Source organism: Phasianus colchicus, chromosome 8, assembly GCF_987193195.1.
Source record: "Phasianus colchicus chromosome 8, bPhaCol1.hap1.1, whole genome shotgun sequence".
NCBI classification, from domain to species: domain Eukaryota; kingdom Metazoa; phylum Chordata; class Aves; order Galliformes; family Phasianidae; genus Phasianus; species Phasianus colchicus.
Genome location: NC_143443.1, coordinates 15,835,135 through 15,859,326, shown reverse-complemented (window position 1 = coordinate 15,859,326; position 24,192 = coordinate 15,835,135). Strand labels below are relative to the sequence as shown.

The window sequence follows — 24,192 nt, the reverse complement described above, 5'->3', positions numbered from 1 at the left end:
TCATTTTCTCTGATTGTTTCTAAAAGTTGGATTTATCCTCATCCTATCAAAAGGTCATAGACGTTGTCTATAATGCAGCAATAAGGGTACCACTTACGATGTCTTGTTTCTACAGTAGCTCACTAGAAATGAAAATCACTTTACTGGCCTCTTCTCTGTCAGATTTGCCCTTTCTGGTTTGGCTCTGTATTCTCTTGGACTGTAGGCTGCTGTTTCTCTATGCGCACAGCTGACGTGTACTGCTACTTATAGATGCCTGCAAAACCTCAACAGCCAAATACAAGTGAAACTATCACTTAGTAGATAGAATCTGCACATCAGGTACTTTCTTTTTTTTTTTTTCCCCATGTTCCTCCTTCTGTTGACTGCATATTAAGGGCTCTTGTTAAGCCTTTGAATAGGCTTTTGTAGAATGTGGTGCCTGAATATTGGTGTTTCTAGTTCTGTTCAGAGAGTCTGCTCATCTAGACCTGGTAGTAAGTTCTACTGATCTCACACATTCTTCATGCAAGTCTGCATGACTAATCTTCAAGCCAACAGATTGCTATGGGTTTGAATTTGGGTAAGTGCACTACTACACATTGAAAAGAGGAATAAAAAATAATAGCTGCATTTCTGTTAATCAGGCCCCAGACAGTTAACATTCCTCCTGCTATTGCACTACTTCAATTTCATTTCCTTATTCTGCTTAAAGCATTGCAGCAGTTACCTTCCTGAACAAACACCAAAGTGGCTCTTGTATTCTCAGTTACTTTCCCCTTGCTGTACTGCGGGTGGTTTCTCTTATCCCGTATTTGGAAGTTGGCCTGCTGTATGGACATCCCTTGTGGCTTTCTGTTTAAATTCCAGAGTCACTATTGCGCATTACTGTTTCCTTCGGCTGATGTAAATCAAATACAGTACGAGTGAAAAACGTGAGCCTACCCATGGCTATCTGCTTTGCAAGAGACACTGTAATTAATGCAGAAAATTTGTGTTAGTGGAGAAAATATTTCACAAGCACAGCATGCTTTTTACAGCATGACATTGCTGTCTGTTGACACTAATTTGGCAGCAGTTTGCACATACTTTACCACTGAATACCATACTTAATTGGCAATTGTAACACAGTACGTGACAGTGAAGAGTTACACATACAAATGGGAAATATTGTTGCCTAGCATCAGAGTCATTTTTCTATATGCAGAAGGGAATCTGCAGGAAGACATGGTAGCCCTTAATTTTTACTTCTCATCTTCTAGCAGACTGCAAAATTCAAATATCCACTAGTTTCAAAAGGTGTTTAAATTCTATTAATCAAATTTTCTTCTTTGTCAGTGGATAGAATACATGATATTGAACACAATATCTTAAATAGGAACGCTTAAGTATTTTACCAGTACTTGTGTTTCATACCAAGCTCCTTTAACAGAAGATTGAACAACTTCTCATTTCTGTCTCTAAATACTTATGTGGGTAATATCATTTGTGTAATGGGGCATGTATGGTAACTGTTGGGTCATGGCCTGAACCACTAATTGAGCACCTGGGGAAAGGACCTGGTCAGCCCTGGGAGCACAGGCGAAGGCAATTCAGCTGTGAGACCAGAAGGGGTGGAGCCTGGCTGCACCTCTCTTAGACCTCATTTAAGGGCTGACTGGCACTGGGGAAGGGTCTTTGGCTGGGGATTCCTCTTTGGTGAAGCTTTCTCCTTCAAACCTAGACTCTTCTGATATGGGTGAGCAATCTTCTTCCCTTCCTTTATACCACCTTTCTATTGTGCTGGTCCTCCCATCATTACATTGCTGTTGTAATGCCTTTCCCATTGTATTGATCTGTCTAATTGTTGCAGGGTGAAAATCTACTCCATTAATATATTACCTCAACAGGAAAGTAAGGTAAAGTACAGGATCTTCTGTATGTGTGTGGCTTGCACAACTTAATTCATAATAGCCATGAATCTAACTAACAGGGAGACTAAGGAGGATAAGCATGTTTTCAGTACATTTCAACAAAATTTTAGTTAAATTCTTATAAGCATAAAATGTCAGGAGGACTATTTCTTTTTTCCATTGTATGGACTAATATAATTCTGAGTTCTGCCTTTTGCAACAGTATAAAACTCTCACTACAGCCCTGAAGCTCTCTAAGCCCTGGAGTGGCATGGCAGTGTTGAATGTACACTGGTCTTCTTGTGACGCTGCTGCTTTTTATGTGAAATGAAGAACAAAATGCATATATTCACAGAGCAATCTTACAGTGAGTCCTACTTAACTTCAGGAGAATATAAAGTCCAATTACATCAAGATAAATGTAGGTGTAGCATCTTAGGACAGGAGAAAGCATTTTTTCATATTATTGGTTAATTTTCTTGTTTTATTGTAATTATTTGAAGGTCCTCCACCTGGGACACTACAAGAATTTTAGCTGAGATGAATTAAGGGACACAGCACATGTAAGATCCTCAAATGTGCATCAATATGATGTATATGGATTTATGTCTTTCCTGTACATGGATGGAGTTTATACATATACACAGAAACTTGGTGCTCTCTAGCAAGATCTCTTCTTTAAGTGTTGTGTAACTCAGCCATTTAGTATTTGTTGATGGCTTTGATAATGTGTTCTAAAAACAATAATTATTTGAGACACAAAGAGTTTAAGAAAGAGTTAAATTACTTCAGGATTATTTGCACACACAAAAGTGATTATATACATGTATACTCAAAGAGTTTATTACCATTAACTATAGCATTATTTCACTTTTGTTGGTGGCTTTTCCAGAAGTCTTGGTCAGCCCAAAGACTTTGTAGTGAATTGGAATGTACACAAAATTGAGCCTGTTCATTCTGCAATAGGCACATAAATAACTCACGAGACTCCAAACCAGCAAGACACTTCAAATTTTAGACTACTCTTTCACTAAACAACAAGCATATGGTTTAACACCTTGGTGAGTCACACCCAACATGAGGAACTTCTGGAAAAGGAGTTAAATACAAACACGTAACATTACAGAGGCAAAGAAAAGCTGGTTAAGCTGAACCAGACAGATGAACATGCAGCCCTCAAATCCAAGTATTACTAGGTCAGCTGTATAGGCAGGTGTGGATAAAGAGGTCCTTGAAATTGATGTAAATATAATCAAATGCAAAAACATGAGCATTCAGATATCTTCTTGCAAGGAAGATAAAATTTCACAACTTACTGTACGCATTTCAGCTGAGGTATCTGTTAATTCCAATGCAATGTAAAGTAAAACAGGGAAGCTTAAACTGGTTGGTGAGAGCTATTTAAGCCAACCTCTAAACATCTTAAGGAGATATACAAAGAGCATGTGAGAAGTCAGTCACTACATATCAGTTAGAAGATGTGATGTCTCTGTAAACTGATCGTGAGAGTCTGACTGCTCCCAAAAAGCATGTTCTTAGAAAAGAATCATGGTGCAGCAAGTGCCATTTGAAGTTGAATGACAGCACTCACACAAGATTTAATATTCTTAACTTAAACAGGCTCAAAATCTTTGGCTGATTTCCATGACCGTTTACGTGACCACAAATGTTTGCTAAAATTACTAGTGGTAAAATAACTTCAGATGGTCACTTACTGTGAATGAAGCACTAAGATTATTTATAAGCAAGACTGCCAAACTCAGAACAAAAATATACATCTTTCATTGTCTAAAAATTGTATTTAAAGGAGCACCACAATATTTAGTGATAGACATAGGGATAACTTTTTTGCTTCAACTCATTTTTCTTTTAACAGTACTCATCTACCTAATCAGAGAGGCAAACTCCTGAAAATTATTGATTGCCTTCTGAAAATGGAAGTCAAAAATTAGTAGTAATGTTGCCAGAAGAGTAGAAAGACATTTTGCTTCCATTTACTGTGAATAGATTGTGTAAATTTAACTACATGTAAGCTGTCATACAAGTTTACATATATAGAAATGCATGATAATCTTGTCTGGAATTTTTGAGAATTAGGAAAATCTGTTCTTGAGCATCATCCCTTGTTAGCAATTTCTAGAATAAGCATTAATATATACATAAATAGATAAAAATAGATTAAATATGCTCATCTTTCTTTTTCTACATCTTCTGTCTTTAAAAACATTCCTTGTATTGTATTGTTACAATTGTGCTGCTCCAAAATAAACCACTTAAGAATGCAGTAGTTAGTACAGTCTTCTGGGCTCAAAACAGTAAGCACTTGAACTCAAAGCTAAAAAGATAAATTACATTTGCACTCTTTGTTTCCCAGTAGATGTCACATTGCTGTGTAGAAAGAAAATCCTTGAAGGAGATGGTGAATTTGTAATAGTGTTCTCTGCAGATCTAAGCCTCGCTGTGTTTAACAACACACCCATACAAAGACACTAGAAACTGAGGAGTCCAATGAATATGGTCTTCAGGAGATGGCTGGCAATTTTGATTTAAATTTTGCAGTTGTGGAGAGGCTGTTCTCATCTATCTCATTTAGTGACTGGTGATATGAATGTTAAAAAAAAAAAAAAAAATCATATAACATTGGTCTTGTTGCAGTTCCTACCACACAGTCAGCCAAGATTCAGGACTGAGTCTTAGGTGTGAGTTGTACTCACTGTGCCAACCAGCAATAGACTAGAGATATCAATATAGTAATTCTATGACAAACCTGTACTAATCTTAAAATGTCTTTAAGGCAGATTTTACCACAAGGAATCATAGAATCATAAGGTTGGAAAGGATGAACAAGATCATCTAGTCCAACTGTCCTCCCATTATCATTGCTACCAGAAGATACTAAATCATGAAAGATAAAATCTTTTTTCTTTTTTCAGAAAAAGAGTACTTTGATGTACTCCTTAGATTATCCAAAGTTAATGGCTTGATAAGAGAACTATGGAATGCATTTTATGTCCACTGATCAATAATAGCTTCAGATTCTCCAGAAGTTGACAAAAAGATTCTAATCCTTTCAACAAATGCTTAAGCCTTCATGGGATCAAGACAGTGCCATTTTATGCAATACATGAATACAGCATTTCTTTAAACTTTACAAGGCAGCTAATCAGGTGTTACTCAGGAAAGCTAGAAGCCAGAGCAGTCAAAGGACAAGACCAGGCCATTCCAGAGGTAGGCAATTCAGCACTGTCAAATTAAATGCTTAGAAAACCTCATCTTTCTCTGCTTTGGTATCTAAAACTTTGGTACCTACAAAATATGGCTAGAGCTTGCAGTTAAATCAGGCATATTGATTTCAATTAAGTATTCATATTCAACACCTTATGATTTCAGATGACTGCAAGGTCATAAAGCTGTGAAAATGGTTCTACTCCACTGCTCCTGCCATTTGTGTATACCTACCACAGGATGCAGAAGTGTGACAAAGACTGCAATGCAGCTACACTGTCAGCATGCAGCATTTTCTCTTTTTCTACCTAAGTCTACTATTCTGTGTTCACACATCTCTCATTTCATGGAGGCAAGGAGAGTATTTCTTCACTGAGAGATGCGCTTACGTGTGGGAAAAGAACTTGAGATTATGTGGAGAGCAAAATAAACAGATTGTTAGAGCAAAAAGCTAAGCCAAAGTATAGGAAATAAAAATGTATACCAGATGAAGACAGAATTGATTATAATCACAGATATTTAGAGAACTTTATATTCAGTGGATGAGCATGAATTTGTATTTTCTTACTTTACTATGACTCAACTTTAATGAAAATCAGAGTGAAGATGGTCAATGCTTCCATTTCATTTTGAATCAAGGCATAAATGTCTTTCATCTTCTTGTACAGTCTTATCATAATTTTGTAAAAAAAAAAAAAAAAAAAACAAAACCAAAAACTGCAGGTAAGACCATGCCCATGACATTTTTGTGTTCAGTAAATTCTGTTTTGTCAGTATTTATTCATCCATCATCAAAGATGGAGACATATTATGGACTTAAATTCAATGAAAATTTTTGTTAGTTTGCTGACAGAAATTTTTGCAGGAATGGGTTTAACTGCACTCACTTGAGTTCTTATGAGATTGCAATGGATATGGAGAGTGTCTTCAAAGCTAATCCTTTCAGTCTAAGTATTTTATCACATTTTGGGTGCTAGTCATTCCTGGACTGCTAATCATAGACACATCTTCTTAACAATACTAAAATGGTGAGTATGTGGAAAGGAGGTCTAGCATACTTTTTTTTTTTCCCATGTGTTTCACATGTAACAACATATTGGAAATGGAAAAAAAAAAAAATCACACACTTCCATGTTGGGCTCAAGAAATGGAAAGTATTGTGACCAAATCTACTCTTATTTTCTAACTATCTATTAGGACCTTGGGAATTAATGAAACAATACAAACTGCGGAAGAAACCTCACAAAACCAACATTGTGTATAATTACAGATACAGTGCAAGGGGCTAATCTATGTTTAAAAAAAAAAAAAAAACCCTCACCACAAAACAGTACCTGCTGCAAAGCTGTTCATATGATGTCAGTATAACAGGATGCTGCAAAGAGGAAAAAAACAACACTGTAAAGAAGGTGCTTGAGAAAAAGTGTTATGTGTATTGCCACGTAATTCTGCTAGATGTGGCTTCAAAATTAAGTAGCTCCTGTAAGTGGAAGCAGGGAATGTCAGTGATAAACCTGCCATGCAGTTGTACATTACAGACAACAGCAGCTCTTTTTTTCTTGGGCAGAAATTACACCAATGTGACCCAAATACTGAAACAAAGTCTTTATACCACCCTCAAATACACAAATGCATTCTGGCCCTGTAGGTGAGTAAAGTTTCAGAAGGCTGCCAGAAATGTCCATCTGCTCTTTGTATTTTGTTATGCCTGCAGTAATCATACCTATCAGATCCTCTAAGACAGCCTTTCAAGATTGTTGTAGAACACTTTTTTTGGCTTTACAACCTGTGTCTGCATGCCTATTTCAGACACGACTCAGCACAAAGTACTCTATTTTTTACCAGAGAACTTAGCCCGTGTGCAAGTTGCACAAACAATGAGGTAAGGGGTTCATTAGGCTTGCACACTTACATGAAGTGGGATTAAGCACGTTATTAGGCCATAACGTGCCCTAAGTCCTCTCTGCAACTTCTAGCTGCTGCAGATGATGTGCAGGCCAGAAGGACTTGTCTGTGCATTCATTTTTCTGGATCCATTGTTTGTTAAAGAGGCAGCACCGCGCTGCAGGCGGGGTGACCATAGGTGCTGCGTTACGAAGTCAGCACCGCAATGCGCTCTGAGGGTGCGGAGTGCAAGGCCGTTAACGCGCTCCGTACCGCTGAGAGGTTGATATTTTAAGCATGTCTTGAATGCCTACGTGTAATTTGATTATCTGTTATCCGGCCTGCACTACAGGAATTCCTCTTCCCAAAGAAATCCGGATAGCGCAACGCAGAAATTTGCCATCCGACTTTTGCCGTGATAAATTCAATAGATATGCGTGTGCAAGAACAAAAGATCAAGTCAGTGCGAGAGGCGCTGCTGGGATCTCTAACCCCGCGCAAAGCCAGGTTCAATTCCTCCCTCGTCGTGCCGTCCCGCAGCGCCCGCGCTCAGAGCGAGTTACGGTGGCGGTGCCCGCGCCCAGCAGCGCGTACTGCCGCGCACCCCCAGCGCCCGGCACGGCCGTTGGCACCGCCGTGTGTTCCGGGCGTTTACAGGGGAAAGGACGTCTCGTACTGCGGGATGGGCGGCGGGACAGCGGTCACAGCCGCACTCTGAAGTCACCACAGAAGGGATTTCTGTTGCTTTTTGCTTCTGCTCTGTGTTTCTCCTCTCACAACCGCACCGCTCGCCACAGCCGCTCCCCGCCGCGCGGGGCGGAGCACCCCACCCCCGCCAGGCACTTCTCCTCAGCGCTGCGGAAGCGGTTGGGACCGCGCCCGGGGCGTGCCGCACCCTGTGCCCGCGGGCACGGCACGGGGCAGCGCTCCGCGCTCGGAGACTTCGCAGAAGAGCCGCGCGGTCCCGCGCGCGCCCCGCCTCCCCTCAGCACAACCGCCCCAAGTCGTGCCGGTGCGGGAGGGGGAAGGGGAGGGAGGAGCGGGGAAAGGAATCCCGCCACCCCCCGCCGCTATCCCAACGCCGCGGCTTTAATCGTCTCCTTATATGGACAGCAGAATGTCTGACGTCATCTCAGCGCTGGGAAACCGGCGACCGCGCAGCCCAGCTTGGCGGCGGGGGCGGAGGGGCGGGAGGCGCTGGAATGCTGACGGACGCGGCCTCGCGCCACTGGGAGCGGCGGCGGCGGCGCGGCCATTGGGCGAGGGCGGCGGCGGGGGCGGGGAGCGAGGGGGTTGGTTGTGGCGCCTGAAAAGCCGCCGCCTGGCTGCCGGGGGGCGCCAGTGCGGGGTGGGTGCCGCCGGTGGAAGGCGGGAGGGCAGCGGGTTCGAGTCCCGCCCGCGCCGGGAACTGCCGCTTCGCGTCGCCGCGGCCCGCTGAGAGGCGAGGAGTTCGGGGCGGCGTCGTTTCCTTCTGTCTTTCTTGTTTTTCTCTCTCGGCGGAGGCCGCGGCTTTCTCCGTGGGGCGCCAGCCCGCGGGGACAGAGTTTTGCAGGAGTTTGTGCGGACTTCGGGCTCCGGCCCCCCCCGCCCCGCCGCCGCCATGCCCGTTTTTCACACGCGCACCATCGAGAGCATCTTGGAGCCCGTGGCCCAGCAGATCTCCCACCTGGTCATCATGCACGAGGAGGGGGAGGTGGACGGCAAGGCCATCCCGGACCTCACCGCCCCCGTGTCGGCCGTGCAGGCCGCTGTCAGCAACCTGGTGCGGGTGAGTAGGGGCGGCCGGCCCGTCCCCGCCTCTCCTCGCGGGGCAGCGCCTCTCACGGCACGGGGCTGCCCCCGCCGGGAGCCGGCCGGGCGGCGCTGGGCTGGGCGCGCGTCCGGAGCGGGGATCGCGCGGGGCCTGCGGGGCTGGGGCGGCTCCGCTCCTCCTCAGCTGCGGCACCGCGCTCAACCCCGCGACTACTGCTGGTCGTACCGGCCGCTGAAACGCCTCGCACGTGTCCTGTGTACTTGTGATTTTTTCTCTTTTTTTGTCGGGTTACTTTTCTTTTTTCGCTGTTTTCGAAACTCTTGTTTTGAAGAACAGGTCTAACGAGGAGTCGCTGAGGGAGCTGGGGTTGTTCAGTGTGCAGAAGGGGCGGCTCAGGGGAAGCCTTCTCTCTCCCTGCAACTCTCTGGAAGAAGGTTGTGGCGAGGTGGGGGTCGGCCTCTTCTGCCGGGGAACAGCGATGGGACGGGGGGGAACGGCCTCAAGTTGTGTCAGGGGAGTGCAGGTTGGATATTAAGAAAGACTTCTTTGAAAGAGTGTCAGGGCGCTGGCACAGGCTGCCCAGGGGGCGGTGGAGTCACTGTCCCTGGGGGTGTTCAGGAAACGCGGAGATGTGGTACTGACGGACGTGGTTAGTGGGCACGGTGGGGTGGCTGATGGATGGGCCAGGTGATCTTAGCGGTCTTTTCTAATTGTGATGATTCCATGATTCTAAATGTATCCGCTGTAACAGGCAAGTACTTAATTAGTATAATTTCCTCCTGGAGAGGAGAGAGAAAGGGGGGGGAAAAAAAGGCAGGGTTGTGACAGTGAGGTACATGGACAGGGGCCAGCTGTCCGTGCTCAGCGCTGAGCGGAGCAGCCCGGAGCTGTGGCCAGAGCACAGAGCCGGGAGCTGCTGCTTGCTCTGTTCTGCACAGCCTTGAATGAAAGCTGCTCTCTGCCTGCGGGAAGTGATGGTGGGTCAAGATCAAGCGGAATCTCTAGGATTCTTGGGACAGCTAAACATAGCATAACTTCTCAAGGTACAAGTATTTGCAGTATAGACACTTTAGTCTGAAAAGCGCATGACTAATATGTCTGAAATGTTTTCTATTAATGCTTTTGTGACTTACTGCATCAGAAGAATAGCAAACTCTTGCAAAGCAAAAGTGTCTTGATTGATGTGAAGAGCAATGGAATATTGTATTCTTCTGTTCCTTTAACAGTTAGTAATACTTGCACTTCTGTTAGGTTCATTTATAGACTCTAATGGATTCATTTTGAAACATAACACACTTCATGCTCACTCTGAATCCCATAAAAATCTTAAGTTGTTCATAGAAAGCATTTTCTCTTAACAAAAAAGTTTTAAGTTTGACTGTAATACTTGCATATGGTTAAAATACTGCATCACAGCTAACTGATACATTCATTAACATGTGGAAATCATGAGGCTTGTGGGGATAAGGAGCTGTCAAGATGAGTAGTGCAAGTGATTTGTTCATTAGATTACAGTCTGCAGTACGTCCAATGCAGTAATAGCTCCCCACTTTGAGGTTCTGCAGTGCCACTGTTGCTTCTTGTCCTATGACTCTGTGAGCTCTATGGGATGTGCTGCAGGACACTTGTACCTCTCTGGCTTCAGCTGAAACTCCTGAGTTCTGATGAAAAGTGGTCTGCCTGCAGCACTGAACTGCTGCAGTAGGTGCTCTGGCTGTATGGGTGTTCAGCCACAGTGTATGAAATGCTTTTCCTTGAAAGGAAGACTTCAGATGTAACATTGTTTCTGAGCTTAGACTGTCTCACTGAATTGTATGATTTTGTTCATTCTTCTTATGCCCCGCCACAAGGAAGCTCTGTCTCAAAAAGTAGGACTTATTTCAGAAATCCAGAAATAGAATTAGTTTCTTTTCTGCAGCTTGCTAATGCCATATCATCTTTCATTTGGGGCCATTGTTTTGAAAGCCTCTGATTTTCTTTCCTTGCCTGCCAGCTAAATAAGAAGACGGACTGTTGAATACAATTTGTGTGTTAATTCACAGAGAGCCAATAGATGTGTAATCTGAGGTGGTGCTTAAAAAAAAGATGTCCTGGTTTGGTAGAATACAGCTTTGACAGCATTAAAAGAAAAACAAAAGCAAAGTTCTGTTTCCTTTCCAAAGCTCTGCTTTCAGTGCATCATTCCGAAGTGTGAAGACAATCTGTGAAACTATTCACAGAAGCAGAAATATTTATTTCAGTCAGGTTATCTAATTGCTAGTTTTCTAGTGGCTTCATAGGAGACAGCATAGAAGAAATGGCCAGTACAACCAAGATGGCAGCGTGGCTGGTAGATTTCTTTATTCTTTGCTGTCTACCCTGGCTCCTTCATGTAGTGTAAGTATCACAGAGAATACAGGATGGTGAACACTGACCAGGAGAGGCTAGTTTATCTGTGAAAATGTGTCTCACACAGCAACATCATTGTCCAGCTCACCAGCCTTACTACACGCAGTACCGGCTCCGTAATTTAGAGGGTGCAGAATTGAATCCCTGTGACTACTGTATCAGTAAGCAGCTGCTGGTAGCTGAGATCTTCACTTGTGCAATGCTGAGGAGATGTGAAAAATGGGTTAAGAAAGATGTCTCCTTCCAAGAAGGAGCCCCATGCAGTAACTTTTTTTTTTTGAAGTTCATTTTGTTGATGTTCTTTAGGTACAGGTATGACAGTGTACTATCTCCAGGTTGGAGTGGAATTTGATGGATCTTCTGTAATATATTTAATCAGTTTTTTCTTTTTTTTTTTTTAACTGAAGATCTTAATGTTTTTATTGGCTGGTATTTGGAATGGATGTGTGCCTCTTAGGGAAGGGTTGGGGTTTGGCTTGGTATTTCTTGTAGCTGAAGATGTACCACAAAAATGACAGGATTGTTTGGAGGAGAAAAATCAGTCAAGCTCAATAGGCTGGGAGTAATTTGGAGCTTGCCAAATATACTTCAATTTTAGTGGGCAGCAAAATGAGATCTTGAGTGATCAAGTTGACTTGAAGGAAATTAACCTTATGGTACTTCAGTGGTTTTCTAATTTCTTTCATAAAGCATTAATCAAATTTATCTTTTTTTAGAAGGGACTTCTGCTGAAGATGACTAATAGCAATGCAGTAAACTTAAACCTTTCATACCCTGTATAAATAACTTCCCAATTTTGTAGAGGGGAAAAATAGTAGTGACTTAACAGTTCTATCTTCAGAATAATGTTATAATACTGCAAAACAGAGAAAGCGTGTTCTACTCTGCCATTCACTTACTGCCTTGTTTGGATTCTGATTTTCTAATGTTAAAGATATGGACTTGTCATAGTGTTTCAGACTGAGCTGCTTCACAGCAGAACCCTTGCTGTTCTGCCAAACATCAGCAGTCCCATAGGTGAAGCAGCTGAGCTTGTCAGATAGGGAATAAATTCTGTGCATGTTAGGGTAGCAAAGGTGAGTGTGTGAGAAGGCTTAAGTACATACAACTTAAGCTCAGAAGTGGTGCCAGTGGCTCAGGAAGGTGTTGGCTTTTCAGGGGCTGAGTTGTCTTACCAGGTCGCTATTCTGAAAGATTTGACTCTTTACTTGAGGCCAAATGTCGGACCATTGACCAGTGTTGCTATTTTTCACTTTGAGTGAGCTCAGTCCATGAACTGGTCGTAATTAAATTTGTGTTCACAAATAAAATGTCTGAGATGGTTTGGAAAAGAGACATGTTTGGAAAGGAGGTTTTCATTTCCTCTAATTGATGTTGCAGCTTGTAATGTATTTTCCATTCTCTGTGTTACATATGCTATTCTTTTCCATTCTAAGTTATGTATTGTATAATGTTTGCATACATCCAATTTCTATTCCGTGAACTTTTATGGAGAAAAATTATTTTACTTTGTCTATTGAATGGTTAAGTGTTGCATTGCTCAGAAATAACATTCTGGATGTTGTGACGAGCTTTATTCACTTACTGAGATTTGGAGGCTTATGAAACTACTGATATCTTTTTGCATCAATGACAGTTACTGTGTCAGGTCAGCCATGAGTAAGGGTCTCTTTGATTATGAGTATTTTGTCTTGCAGTTGTGGTGCATCAGATGTTTCCCTTAAGTCCTGCATGCCCAACCACTACCTCACCATAAGCACTGGTACTGAGGCAGCCACATGAAGCTTAAAAAATAAATATGCACCTTTCCCACATTTTTGTTTTTGGTGTATCCTTGGCAGATGTCCTATCTCATCCTCATGAATGATGAAGTTATTGCCTCAAGCATTCAGTCTGTTCTGGGTACGTATCCATGAACCTTCCTCAAGTGCAGGAAGTGACAGAGGCTCACAGGGCTGTGCAGAATGAACTGTGCATTTTCTGTGGACAGTCTGTGAGTTACCTGCCAATAGCTGATGCCCGTTGGACTGGAAATCACTCGAGTTTGTGGAAGACGCAACCTGCCTTGAAACCCCTGTCATAATTGCAGCGTAAAATTCAAATATGTTGCTAAATGTAGTTAATATGGAGAAATGGTGTGGAGAATTGATTGGGAAAGCAGTTTCTTTGTCTCTAGACTTTCTCCTGGCAGAGCTGGCTTGCCTGTATCTCGGGATGTGTGAGAGCGGAGAGAGCTTAGTGAAATGATTATTTGGGGAAGAAATCAGCTTGCTGTTTTTTAGAGCCTCATTGAGGAGGGTAGAAAGGAGAAAACAATAAGGTGTTGTTTTTTTTTTTAAAGTCTGCAGTAACTTTCAGAGGTTTTTTTGGTCTTGTCTTTTTTCCTTCCTTGCTTCCTGCCATACTGAAAAAGTGAGTTGTTAAAGCAGCTCATCTGAACTATTGTGTCCAAACCTATTGCCAAATGACAAGTTGCTAGGAGTGCTAGAGGAACCCTGAAGATCTCGTGAGAGAATAGATCTTTTCATTGTGTATTTCTATATTACATGTGTATATGTGGTGGAAACCTGTGATTGCTGTTGGGTGTTATTTCTTTATAATATGCATATAATATGTATTTGCTTACCTTTGAAAGAACGTCACCCTACTTTGGTGTATCTTCTTTAGGACTTCGTTTTTTTTTTTCAGACCATGGGAACAGTGACCATGTGTTCTTGTTAGATGAAAGTAGTGAGGGTGTGTTCATGGGGGTGGGCTGAGAGAAAGAGTGTTGAATTAGAATTAAAGCAACTTTGTAATAACAAAAGCACATCATAACTTCTTTCTTGCTTTTATCTGCTCGGAGTCATCTTTACATAAGCGATAAATCAGTTTCTAATTTGAATAGAAAAATCTCTTTTGTTCTGTTATGTATTTGGAGTCTTAATTTATACCAGCCTGTTCTCTAAAAGGAATCTTTTGTTCTGTTTCTTTAAATGTGCATTGAGATAGTGAATGCCTTCATTACTAATTACGTGCAGCTTGCTCTTGGGCATAAAAACAGAGTATTATTCAGCAGTGAATAGATAACCTTATAGTGGCTGGCTGGACTAAAAAGTTCCATATGCCAACAATATGGTGTGTACCACTGCTGGAATACGCTCTGGAAAACTCAATGCTTCCTTTTACTGTGTAAGTGTATTTCAGCAGTGAGAATGGAATGGTTAAATCCAAGAGTCGGGGCTGAGGTGTTTCTTATCGTTCCTGACTTCTTGCAACTTCTGTGTTACATTTCTTCTTTGTGCTCTGAAACTGGAGGATGTTTCTTCTCATAGTTCGATCAGCCTGTAGGCATGAATTCCTTTACAGTTTTATAAAGGGAATGAACCAAATAAAACATAGCTCACTGTGATTTACACAAAGCAGAAATGTGTAGCTTCAGAACGTCAGGAGGGTAATTTGCATGTCTTTTACCTTCCCAGTGTAGCTGTAATCTGGACTGATGAAGCAAATATTCTGGAGGATTTAGGAAGAAAAAACAAGTAGTGGTTTTAAAGAGGTGTTAAACAAACATGGATGTTAATGCTAGTTATGGTAAGTGCCTGAGAAAGTTAAGTGGTGGTTGGTGAAAATGCTGGGTTATGTTTCTTTGATTCCACATCTGCTAGAACTCTTAAAACAAATAACTCTTCTGCCAATTACTTTTCCAAAGGACTGAATGGACTGATTTGACACTGCCTTGAGTACTGCTCAACTTCAGCAGTGGCCTCACCTAGAGTTAAGACTAATTTTAAGTCCCCATTTCAGTATTGTACAGCTTGAAAGTGTTGTTCTGAAGCCCTTGTCTGACTGATTTTTTTTTTTTTTTGAGTCTTTCTGACATTGTATTTGAGGTGAAAAGATGCAAAGACAACTACTACTGTTACTAATGTGTTTTCTTATGCTGCTATTTCTCTCTATATAAAGCAAGTCATACTGGCAAATGAGATGTAAAACTCTGAACTCTGCTACAGGAGGCTGGATTTTTCCTTTAGTGACAAATTCTGTTCCTTCATTTTCTCAGTCAAAAGCTGAGAATTGCTTCTTGTTACAGAGCCTGCCTCTGCAGCCATGGTTTTTAATTCTTGTAAAATACTAACATTGCTGGCATTAATGTTTAAACATTACAATAGGAATTCATACTAGATAGCATTGACACTAGTGAATTTCGATAGTAAAATATACTCTGACTGTATGCAATTAATTTAGTGTGTGTATACACAGCAGTTAATGTTTCAATGTATGATTTCTTATTTTTTATGACATCCTTCAAGAGAGAACTGAAGTCTAAAGTAAGTGTTTGTGTAGATGAATGGAAATGCAACACAAAGGGGTGGATGTTGCAGGTGTCTGCATTTCAGAAGACACTGCTTATAAGATGACTAAGAGAATGGAAATGATCAAGTAAAGGCTGGATTTTCCATTCAGTGACAGATGTTTCACTAGTAAGCTCAAATCTTAATTGGGAAAATTCTTCATGTGTAATATTTGGAAATAGGTCCGGTTTGTCCCTGTAGTAAGTTGAGAACATAGTGCATTTTGAAGGATATTTGAAGATTGAATGGAGAATCAGTCCATGGAGTAAAACTTGGCTTTGTTTGCTTTGCTTAATTATTCAGGTCTGCTGAGGTATGACCTGTGCTTGGTCCTGAGACCAGAAGGCTTTCTGTGGAAATGTTGAACAACTCACTTGGAAAGAGAACTGTATTGTAAATTAAACAGTATGCTGATGCTTCAGAATAATTACCTTGATTCTGAGTAATGATCCATGAATAACAATACTGGCTGGTGAAAGGGGAAAATGAAGGAGCAGGAGGGGAAAACAACCACTGTAAATCCCAAAACCTTAAGATCGCTGAAATTGCCAGCTTATATTCAGTGTTTGTTCTTGAAAGCTCTCTTCACTGAGAGAAGATGTTAGAGCAGTTTCCCAGAACCATTACTTCATAGATAGGGTGGGAAACTGGTGGTTATGTCAGGGTTCTCAAAAAACAGAACAGAAGACAGAAATAAACTGTTACTGTAGAAAACTTGTATGCCTTGTTTCTGTTGGCTTAGAATCCCTATGAAGAACCCCATATTAATAAAATGGCATTTTATTTTCTGTCATTGGTTACACCCACGTCAAAGTAAATGTAATCTGATTACTTAACGCTCAAGATGCATTTCCCTTGCTCCAAAGTTTCAGGGACCTGGGACTGCTGAAAGTGAAGTCTTTTTAGTAAAAGCTGAGGTGGAGAAGACTTAACCTTCTTGGTTTTGTCACCACCCATTCAGCAGTGGGCCCCCATTTTCCTGCGTCTACATCTTGCTGCTGATGTACATACAGAAGTGTTTGTGTTGTAATTGTTGCCCATCATGTTCCTCACAAAATTTAACTCTACATGGGCTTTAAGATCAATCACATTGCTTTGTTTTCAGGTAGTATCTCTATTTCTCCCCTGAGTCACCTCTCTATTCTTCTGCTTGTATGCTTCCTTTTCAAGTCAGAGTTGAGTCAGTAGTGTTGTGTTTTTTCCATAAGGCTTCCTGCCATCTTTTGGGTGGACTGTTCTTGAGCTAAGAGGAGGTAAATTTGGAAAATCAACCATTTCTCCAGAGCCCCTCTTCTTTCTTAGACTGCATCCTTGTATTCTTTCAAGCAGGTCCTTGAAAGGACTGTCTGTTCCCTGGAATTTTTAGGGATATATATATATATATATACACACACCTTGTCACTTGTGACATATCTCTGTGGAGTCATTTGAATGTACTTAAAGTTGTTAATATTAACAAGTGTATGAGGTACTGAATATTTATCTTAAATGTTATCAGTATAAAAATGCTACTTTAAATATCCAGTTAGAGGATATTGGAAAGATGACTTGCTGGTGCTGTTCTTCATGAGGTGTCAACTTGCTTTTAAATTTTAAACCCGTTTTTTGTAAATTTCTTCCGAGTTTCTCATTTCAGGCTTTCAATATGCATGGATGGATTTAAATATCCTTCAGCTGAATCTGCAAAGCTGATTTCTTTTTTCTATTAGGTTGCACAATCCAGTTGGGTATAATTTTTAGTATCAAGTATAAAAACATGTTCTTTAATTTCTGTATAACTTTCACAGCTCTAGATGAGAGGACAAGTTAGTAAGCTGGCCTCTATTTATTGGTCTACACTAAACTTCACTTTCATAAGCCTAGCTGTCTTTATAGCTTTTACAGCATAATACTTGTGCTGAATAATAGAGAGGTTAAACAAATGCAGTTGCTCAAACTTCACCAGAACAGCAGTAAAAAGGTCAGATTTTACTTAGTGTGCCGTGACTAAAATGACAAAAAAAAAAAAAAAAAAGGGTTGTGAAGGGCCAATAGCTGGTAAACCACTGAGTTGGCTGTAGCAGCTGAAGTACTACTTAATTCTTGGCTATACTTAAATAAATAATAAAAAAGCTTTCTTCCCTCCTCTCAAAAAATCATGGGGTAAAGTTGGGAACTTCAGTCAATTTTTGTCTGGTTTCAACTTGACTTGAATCTTTCTCTGAAAAGGTAATTTCAGTAAGCATAGCACTTCATTTACTTCTGTTAAGTTAATACTGGAGAAAACCTGCATTCCTGACCTCCCTTAGCTGTCTGCACTGGCACTTGGGCTGTCAGCCCAGCCCACCCCCCATGCAGCAGGAAGGAATGTTTTTCTCTGTTGATCTGGTTTCCCTTCTTCCTTTGCCCCCAGCTTTGTGGAGATTTTTTGCAACGCTGAACTATAGAATATTAAATGTTTCATCTCTCACTTGCAAGCTAACTTGTGGCCCTGCAATTTTTAATGTGGGTTGGTAGATTCTCTGACTGTTCTTGAGTATTGCAGCCCTAAAGCAGTTCAGTAACTTGTTTGAAGAGCCACAGCTTAGCCATTGTTGTGAAAGACTCTTGGATAATTCTCTGCAAGAGGAGAAAGCATAAAACTCTTCCCTGCATGTGACTTGCTAGAAAATATTGAAGCTGATAATTAACCATATGAAAGTATAGCATTAGAGGAAGTAAAATAGGAGAGGTGTTGTAAGCTTGAAGGATCTAGCTTTTGCTTTCTAGTTGGCTTTCAAGCTGGCCCTACATCTTAGATTTTTTATTTTATTTTCAGTGCGGTGCTAGCTCCAAAGAATTATTTTCTTCAATTCAGTTGCTTGTAAATTCAGACTAACTTCCCCCAAAAAGACAATGTGTTGGGGAAAACCTAGCATCTAAAAAGACTTGAACAGTTACCACCTTACCACCTACTGATTTAAGTGGTAGCAGTTATGTGCTATCAGGTGCTTTACAGTTTTTCTGTTGTTTTTAGTGCTTGACTGCGATCTTAGAATTGTTTGCTGATGCTAGCTTCCTTGTCCTTTTCATCTAATCCAGAAATAATGTCAGATATTTGTGGTGATTCCCGTGGAAGTGGCTCATATTCTGCCTGCTGTAATATTTGCAGAGCTGGTATAAATGGTCAAAATCAATATGGACAATAGTCATATAATCTCAACTATTTCATTTATCCCTGAGTTTATAAAAAAAACAATATAAATATTTTTTAATGAAGACCATGTACAATTGTCATTCTAATGAAGAAAAAGCAGTCTGGGCAGAAAGTACCTACGTGAAGCTTGGGCTGGTTTAGGGACTGTCTTTCTGTCTAGTTCTATGTCTTTTATATTAGAAGTACATATTCCCAGAGATAATTCTGCTCTACCTGAAAAGTGCTTTTCTTTCCCTTGAGCTGCTCTATGAACACTCTATAGTGAAGTCTTTTGGCTCTATTGATAATAATAATAATAGATTTCGTGGCATGTTTGTTTGACTGAACACATAGAAGGCATGGAGGACAGGATGTGTGCATCTTAGTTACATGGAGGGTAATGTTTGCATGTCGGGTAATACTTTGGTAGTAGCAGATTGTCAAAGAACATGCAAATGTACCAACAGTATAATTGCGCATGGTGGTTACTTGCTGTAAAGTTGGGCATGTGAGTAAGGAGACAATTTAGCTCTATGATAAGTTATCTGTTAGGGCAGTACTAATTACTCTATTTGTACTTCAGCAGCAGGATTTATAAGAGGTGCTCTGAGACTTGCTGATGATTCACAGGTCTGGGTGTGAACAGGTCTGGGAAAGAACTGGATGTGCTTTTCAAGTCTGTGCTATTTGGTATGAGGGACCTTTCTTAGACTTCCTTCTAAGGTAAAAGTAGCTAATTCAGCTGTGAATGTTGTTTCTGGAGGACAATTAATGTCTTATTCCTCCAGCTGAGTTTTGGATATGCCCGAAGGTCAGAACCAACTATCTTATTAGGTTGAATTGCAGTTATAATTTGCCTTAGAGGAGTTTTTAATTCAGAAATAAGAATAATTCTGTCTCACGTAATTCAGCTCAATATGTGCTTTGTTTTCTTTGTCAAGTTATGTATCTTGGAACTACATAAAGCATCCAAACCTCAGCCCTGTTATCAGTACAGAATTAGTAGACATTAGCAGCATGACTAAAAAAATGTTTTGGTACCTAAATTTTCATTTTGCCATATGGTTTTTGCTTCATACTTATATATTTTACTTGGACAGCAGGATTTCCTTTGCCTCAGGCCAACTGAATTTGTCTTAATCTCCAGTGTAGACAGGTAGGTCAGCTTGCTGCTATTTGGGACCAGATGGCTGGAGTGTTCTAATTTACTTGACTTATTGCCAGAGGACTTTGAAACTATGCCTTGCTATGCTTGGGATGTAGTCTACAGGGTGATCATGAGAAAACTGGGAGCCAATATACAGCATCCATTTTGACGCAGAGGCAAGGTAGCTAGACTGTCATTCAGCAGTCTTTGTTTTTGTCTAGCTTAAAGGGAAAAAGAATTGGTCCTATTAACTGCACAGCTGTGTGCATTGTTATTTTGGCATAACCTGGAAGCCAGAAGACAATTGAACTATTTCTTTGGACTTGTATTTCAACCTTTTATTGCACTGCCCTGTTCTACTACATGGAAGAAAAACAGCTTAGTTTAATGCTGTTTTAAGAAGCTTAATCTAATAGTAAGTGATGTGTTAATCCAGTTTTAAAATCTAAGTGAGAAGGGTAGCAGTGAAGAAATTGGGAACTTTTCTTCAATGCTTTTGAAAGAGCCTTTAAGAGAAAAATATACTTTTTTTTTTTTTTAGGTACAATAAAGTTTAACATGTTAAGACTCACTTTTTTCAATCATGCTGGAAGAGAAGGATTAGATTGAGGAGTTACCTGTAACTCTGTTCTCTTATTTCTTCATTTAAAAAAAAAAACCTTCAAAAATTGCTTATTTCTTCTGCTGACTTTGCAGGAAGTCATGTCTCTACTGGAAGCTACAAATGTAATCTGGTCATAATTGCTGAAGAATTTGTGAAATTTGGGTAGGACCAATAAATATGATATGCCCCAAAGTTGTTGGAGTTAATTGATTAAATTTAATGCTTTGCTGTCATGCCAAGATGCATGCAGTTCTGTTCTCCTACCACTTACCTACATGGATGATGGTAGCTATGGATCAGGACATGGTAAAACAATATTCACTCGAGCAGCTGTCTTAAAAAGATCCTAGTGAAATAGTATGGAATATCAACAATTGGATCTGCTCAATACTGAAATAAGAACAAGAATCTGGGTTGCAATCCAAATACTATGGCTGACAACAGTGAAGGAAAACAGAGCACTGAGTACCCTTTGTTTCTCTTTTCCTGCCAGGGCCCTTTGCCCCTTCTCAGAAGTTTCCCGTGTTAATTTAGCTCAAATAGTTGGTTTCACAAAGGGGAAACTCAACAGTTGTGAGATAGTTATTGAGCCCTTGCCACTTTGAGCCCACTGAGACAAACTTTCCCTGAACTCAGTTCAAGATAAAGAACTGATTTTGTAGGCCTTCAGGGGTCAAGGCCTTGTGGGGATGGATGAACTCTATGAAAGGTGTAGGATGTACAACTGGATGCCATTAACTTCAGTCATCACTATTTAAACTATAACGTATAAGTTCCCTGGTACTGTAAGAGAATTGAAAGTGCTTTCTTAAGGAGATTTTGTAATCTCTGCTCATTTTCATTTTTTTATTTTTTGATCTGGCCTCAAAAATGTGCTCTAGCAAGGAATAGGCATAAATCTGGAATAATTTTGGCTGGCTTCTGACACTGCTAAATGGATTATTCATGGTCTTGGTATCGAAGCCCCTTTTACATCCTGGAAAAGCAAAAAGAAAAAAGGACTAGCCAACCCTATTTCAAAGTTACTTAAGACGCTGTATCTCATCTTAGCAGGATTTCAGATACAGATCTTCAGTGTAGAAACTGTTTTCCTTGTGTAGTTATGTCAAATATTTCAGTTTATTCTTTTTTTCCTCAGGGCAGACATATAAAGAAATGGAGAAGTTTCAGAGAAATTCATGAAGCTGCATTGATTTAGAACAGATTTCTGATGTGAGATGTAACAATGGAAGTGTTATTTTGCTTCCTGGAGGCTTGCAATATATGGAAGAATGCATAACACATCAACTAGGTGTTATTTCTTTTTAATGTAAGATAGTTTGTGATGAAGTTCCTTATACAGCCTACAGACTAGATGACTTTATTTTATGAGTACTCTGAATTTGTCAAGCAGAAGTTCTACTGTAGTTTATCCTCTGGGAGAAACCTCGGCTCTGTTAGGGCTAGAGCTAGGGCTGTATGTGTTCAGTGAATTTTGACACAAGACTGTTCTTGGGCTCCTAGATAAAATGGAGCTTTTCTTACTTTTTAACTAGGGAAAACAAGTTGCAAGGAGGTCTTTGTCTACAGTGTTTGAGTTCTTGTTAATGTCAGTAAAGACATTCAGAAGATTGCTTGATTTATTTATTTATTTTTTTAAATGCCCCTCTGTAGTGGAAATGCTGAGTCATGGCCTGAAGCAGTGATCGAGTACCTGGTGGGAAGGCAGGGCCAACCCAGGGGAGCTCAGGTGCATGCAATGCACCTGAGTAACCAGAAGGGGTGGAGACAGGATCCAGCCCCTCCCAAACCTCACTTAAGGTGTGACAGTGGAGGCAAGGGTATCACTTGCTGGAGGTTCCTGCCTACCTGAGGCCTTCCAAAGGTAAGCAGATCTTTTCCTATGTTTTTGCATCTGCAGGTGCTGTGTTTTGGCTACAGCAAATGAGAATGAGCCTAAGACTTTGCCACTCTCCTATTATGGCTGTATTCTTCATCCCATTACAGTATTATACCCTGCTCCCCAAAAATAAACCAACACTCTACCACACTGAAAAAGAAGCAGCACCACCAAAACCGAAGCAATCAACTTTGGACTCCCATGTTAAATGTGCTGTGACACAAGCCATTGGTTCTTTTGTTTCTGGGAGAAGTGGGAGAACTAAGATGCAATGAGATGTTTGTGGTATCCTGCTGTGGTTTGAGCAAACTCCTAAAGAGTTACAGAAGCTGAAACTGTTTCCCTTTCTTGCTGGAAGGCTGTTCTTATCTATGTCCAGCAGGCTGAGAAGATAGAAAAGGGACCTTTGGCAGTCCACTTGTCTTTTCTGCAGCAGAAGTGGATATGACAAAACTGAACCCGATCAGGAAGTTTTCTTTGTGCTTTGCCATGGAGAAAATACCCCACAGCAGGAAACTGGAAACGCACTGATAGGCTACTGATGAGTGGAAAATAAGTGTGTAAAATCTTCAAATAAAGTTGAAATTTTAAAGCTGCAGGAACTCTCAATCTTGTATTGATCCTTCTAGCTGGAAGCCTTTTTCCAGCCTTGAAGCCTTTTCAGTGGTCAGATATGCTCTCTGCTGAGTGCGTCCCATTTCCATAAGATTTCAGTGTCATGTTCACTGTTGTTGAGTAGCAGGGAGGTAGCTCATTCTTTCTTTGATTTAAGCCAAGTGCCTCTAATTGAAGTTACTTCTCCAGCAAAGAGAATGGAGACCAATATGGATGTTCTGAACCTGGAACAATGAAACTGACTTGGTAACATTTGCATGAGAACTTCCCTTCCCCTCTGCAGTTCTGGGCTGATAAAATCTTCAAGAAGTGCAGGTCTGGTTACTGTGTTAACTGGTGGAGTGACTTTAGAGCAGTGGGTAGAAACCAATTAATTATTAATAATCAGTAATATGAATTTTTTGGGAACTGTTCCCTCCTGATTTGTTAGAAGATTATTGTAGGTTTTAAGTATATCTGAAACAACAGTTGTAATCCTGTTTTTTCCACATTTATCCTATTGGATAGAAATAAAATAGAGGTTCCCGTGGTAACTGTTCCTTACTAGCATGAAGCTCTTCAAGCCTACCTAAAATAGGGGATGCATAGATATTACATCCTAATGATAACCCCCTCCCAATTCCCTTGGCATTGGTAAGGTGGAATGAATCTGTCTTGTGTTACACTGCAGTATGTCTGAAAATCGCTTAGTTCATTCAGTCTGAAGAAACGATTTCCTGTTAAAACAAGGAGCAACAACACCAAAAATCTCATGAAAACACTTAGCAAAAAAAAAAAAAAAACCTAAAAGGGAGGACACCCAAGTATTTTTGGGGTTGCGTCTTTTTGGTCACAAATATGGCTTCATGTTTTGAGAATTCATCTATTAAATGGTATGTGGTGCATGTTATTTTCTTGTCTGTACACCTTGATTACAAATGCAAAGAAAAACTTAGATGTTAATGCAGAGTTATGTAAATATGGAGTACTTTTAATTGTGTCACAAGGTTTTATGTTTAAACAGTCATTTTAAACTGAGACCTCATGGACACTACCCCAAATTTTGTCTTGTCTATGGGATTTGTAGTGTGAAGGATTCAACAGGAATGCTTTTGTCATGAACTGGATGAGAAATGGGCTGACTTCAGTGTTTAGGGTAAAGGCAGTTCGAGAAGTTCTGAGGTTAGAGCTCTTCACAAAAATTTAAAATGGAAGTAGGCTCATCCTGAACATTACTTTAATTGGAAGGCTAAGGATTCATGGTAGCCATATCAAGGAATGCCCATGTTTAGATTATGTATGTGTATACATATTATAAAATGTTAGTGTATCTATAACTAGTGGTTAATAAACTTAAGT

The 24,192-nt window shown here is 40.6% G+C and overlaps 1 protein-coding gene across 2 annotated transcripts in view; it reads left to right on the top strand.

Moving 5' to 3' along the window:
* Nucleotides 1-8,298: 8,298 nt before the first annotated feature.
* VCL (vinculin) overlaps nucleotides 8,299-24,192 on the top strand; it is a 58,250-nt gene continuing 42,356 nt past the window's right edge. Inside the window, exon 1 of one of the 2 annotated variants that reach the window (XM_031603004.2) lies at nucleotides 8,299-8,748. In XM_031603004.2, coding sequence (XP_031458864.1) covers nucleotides 8,581-8,748 — 168 coding nt within the window. In that variant the 5' untranslated portion in view covers nucleotides 8,299-8,580. The remainder of the gene's footprint in view (nucleotides 8,749-24,192) is intronic. The other variant, XM_031603002.2, reaches the window with a different exon arrangement.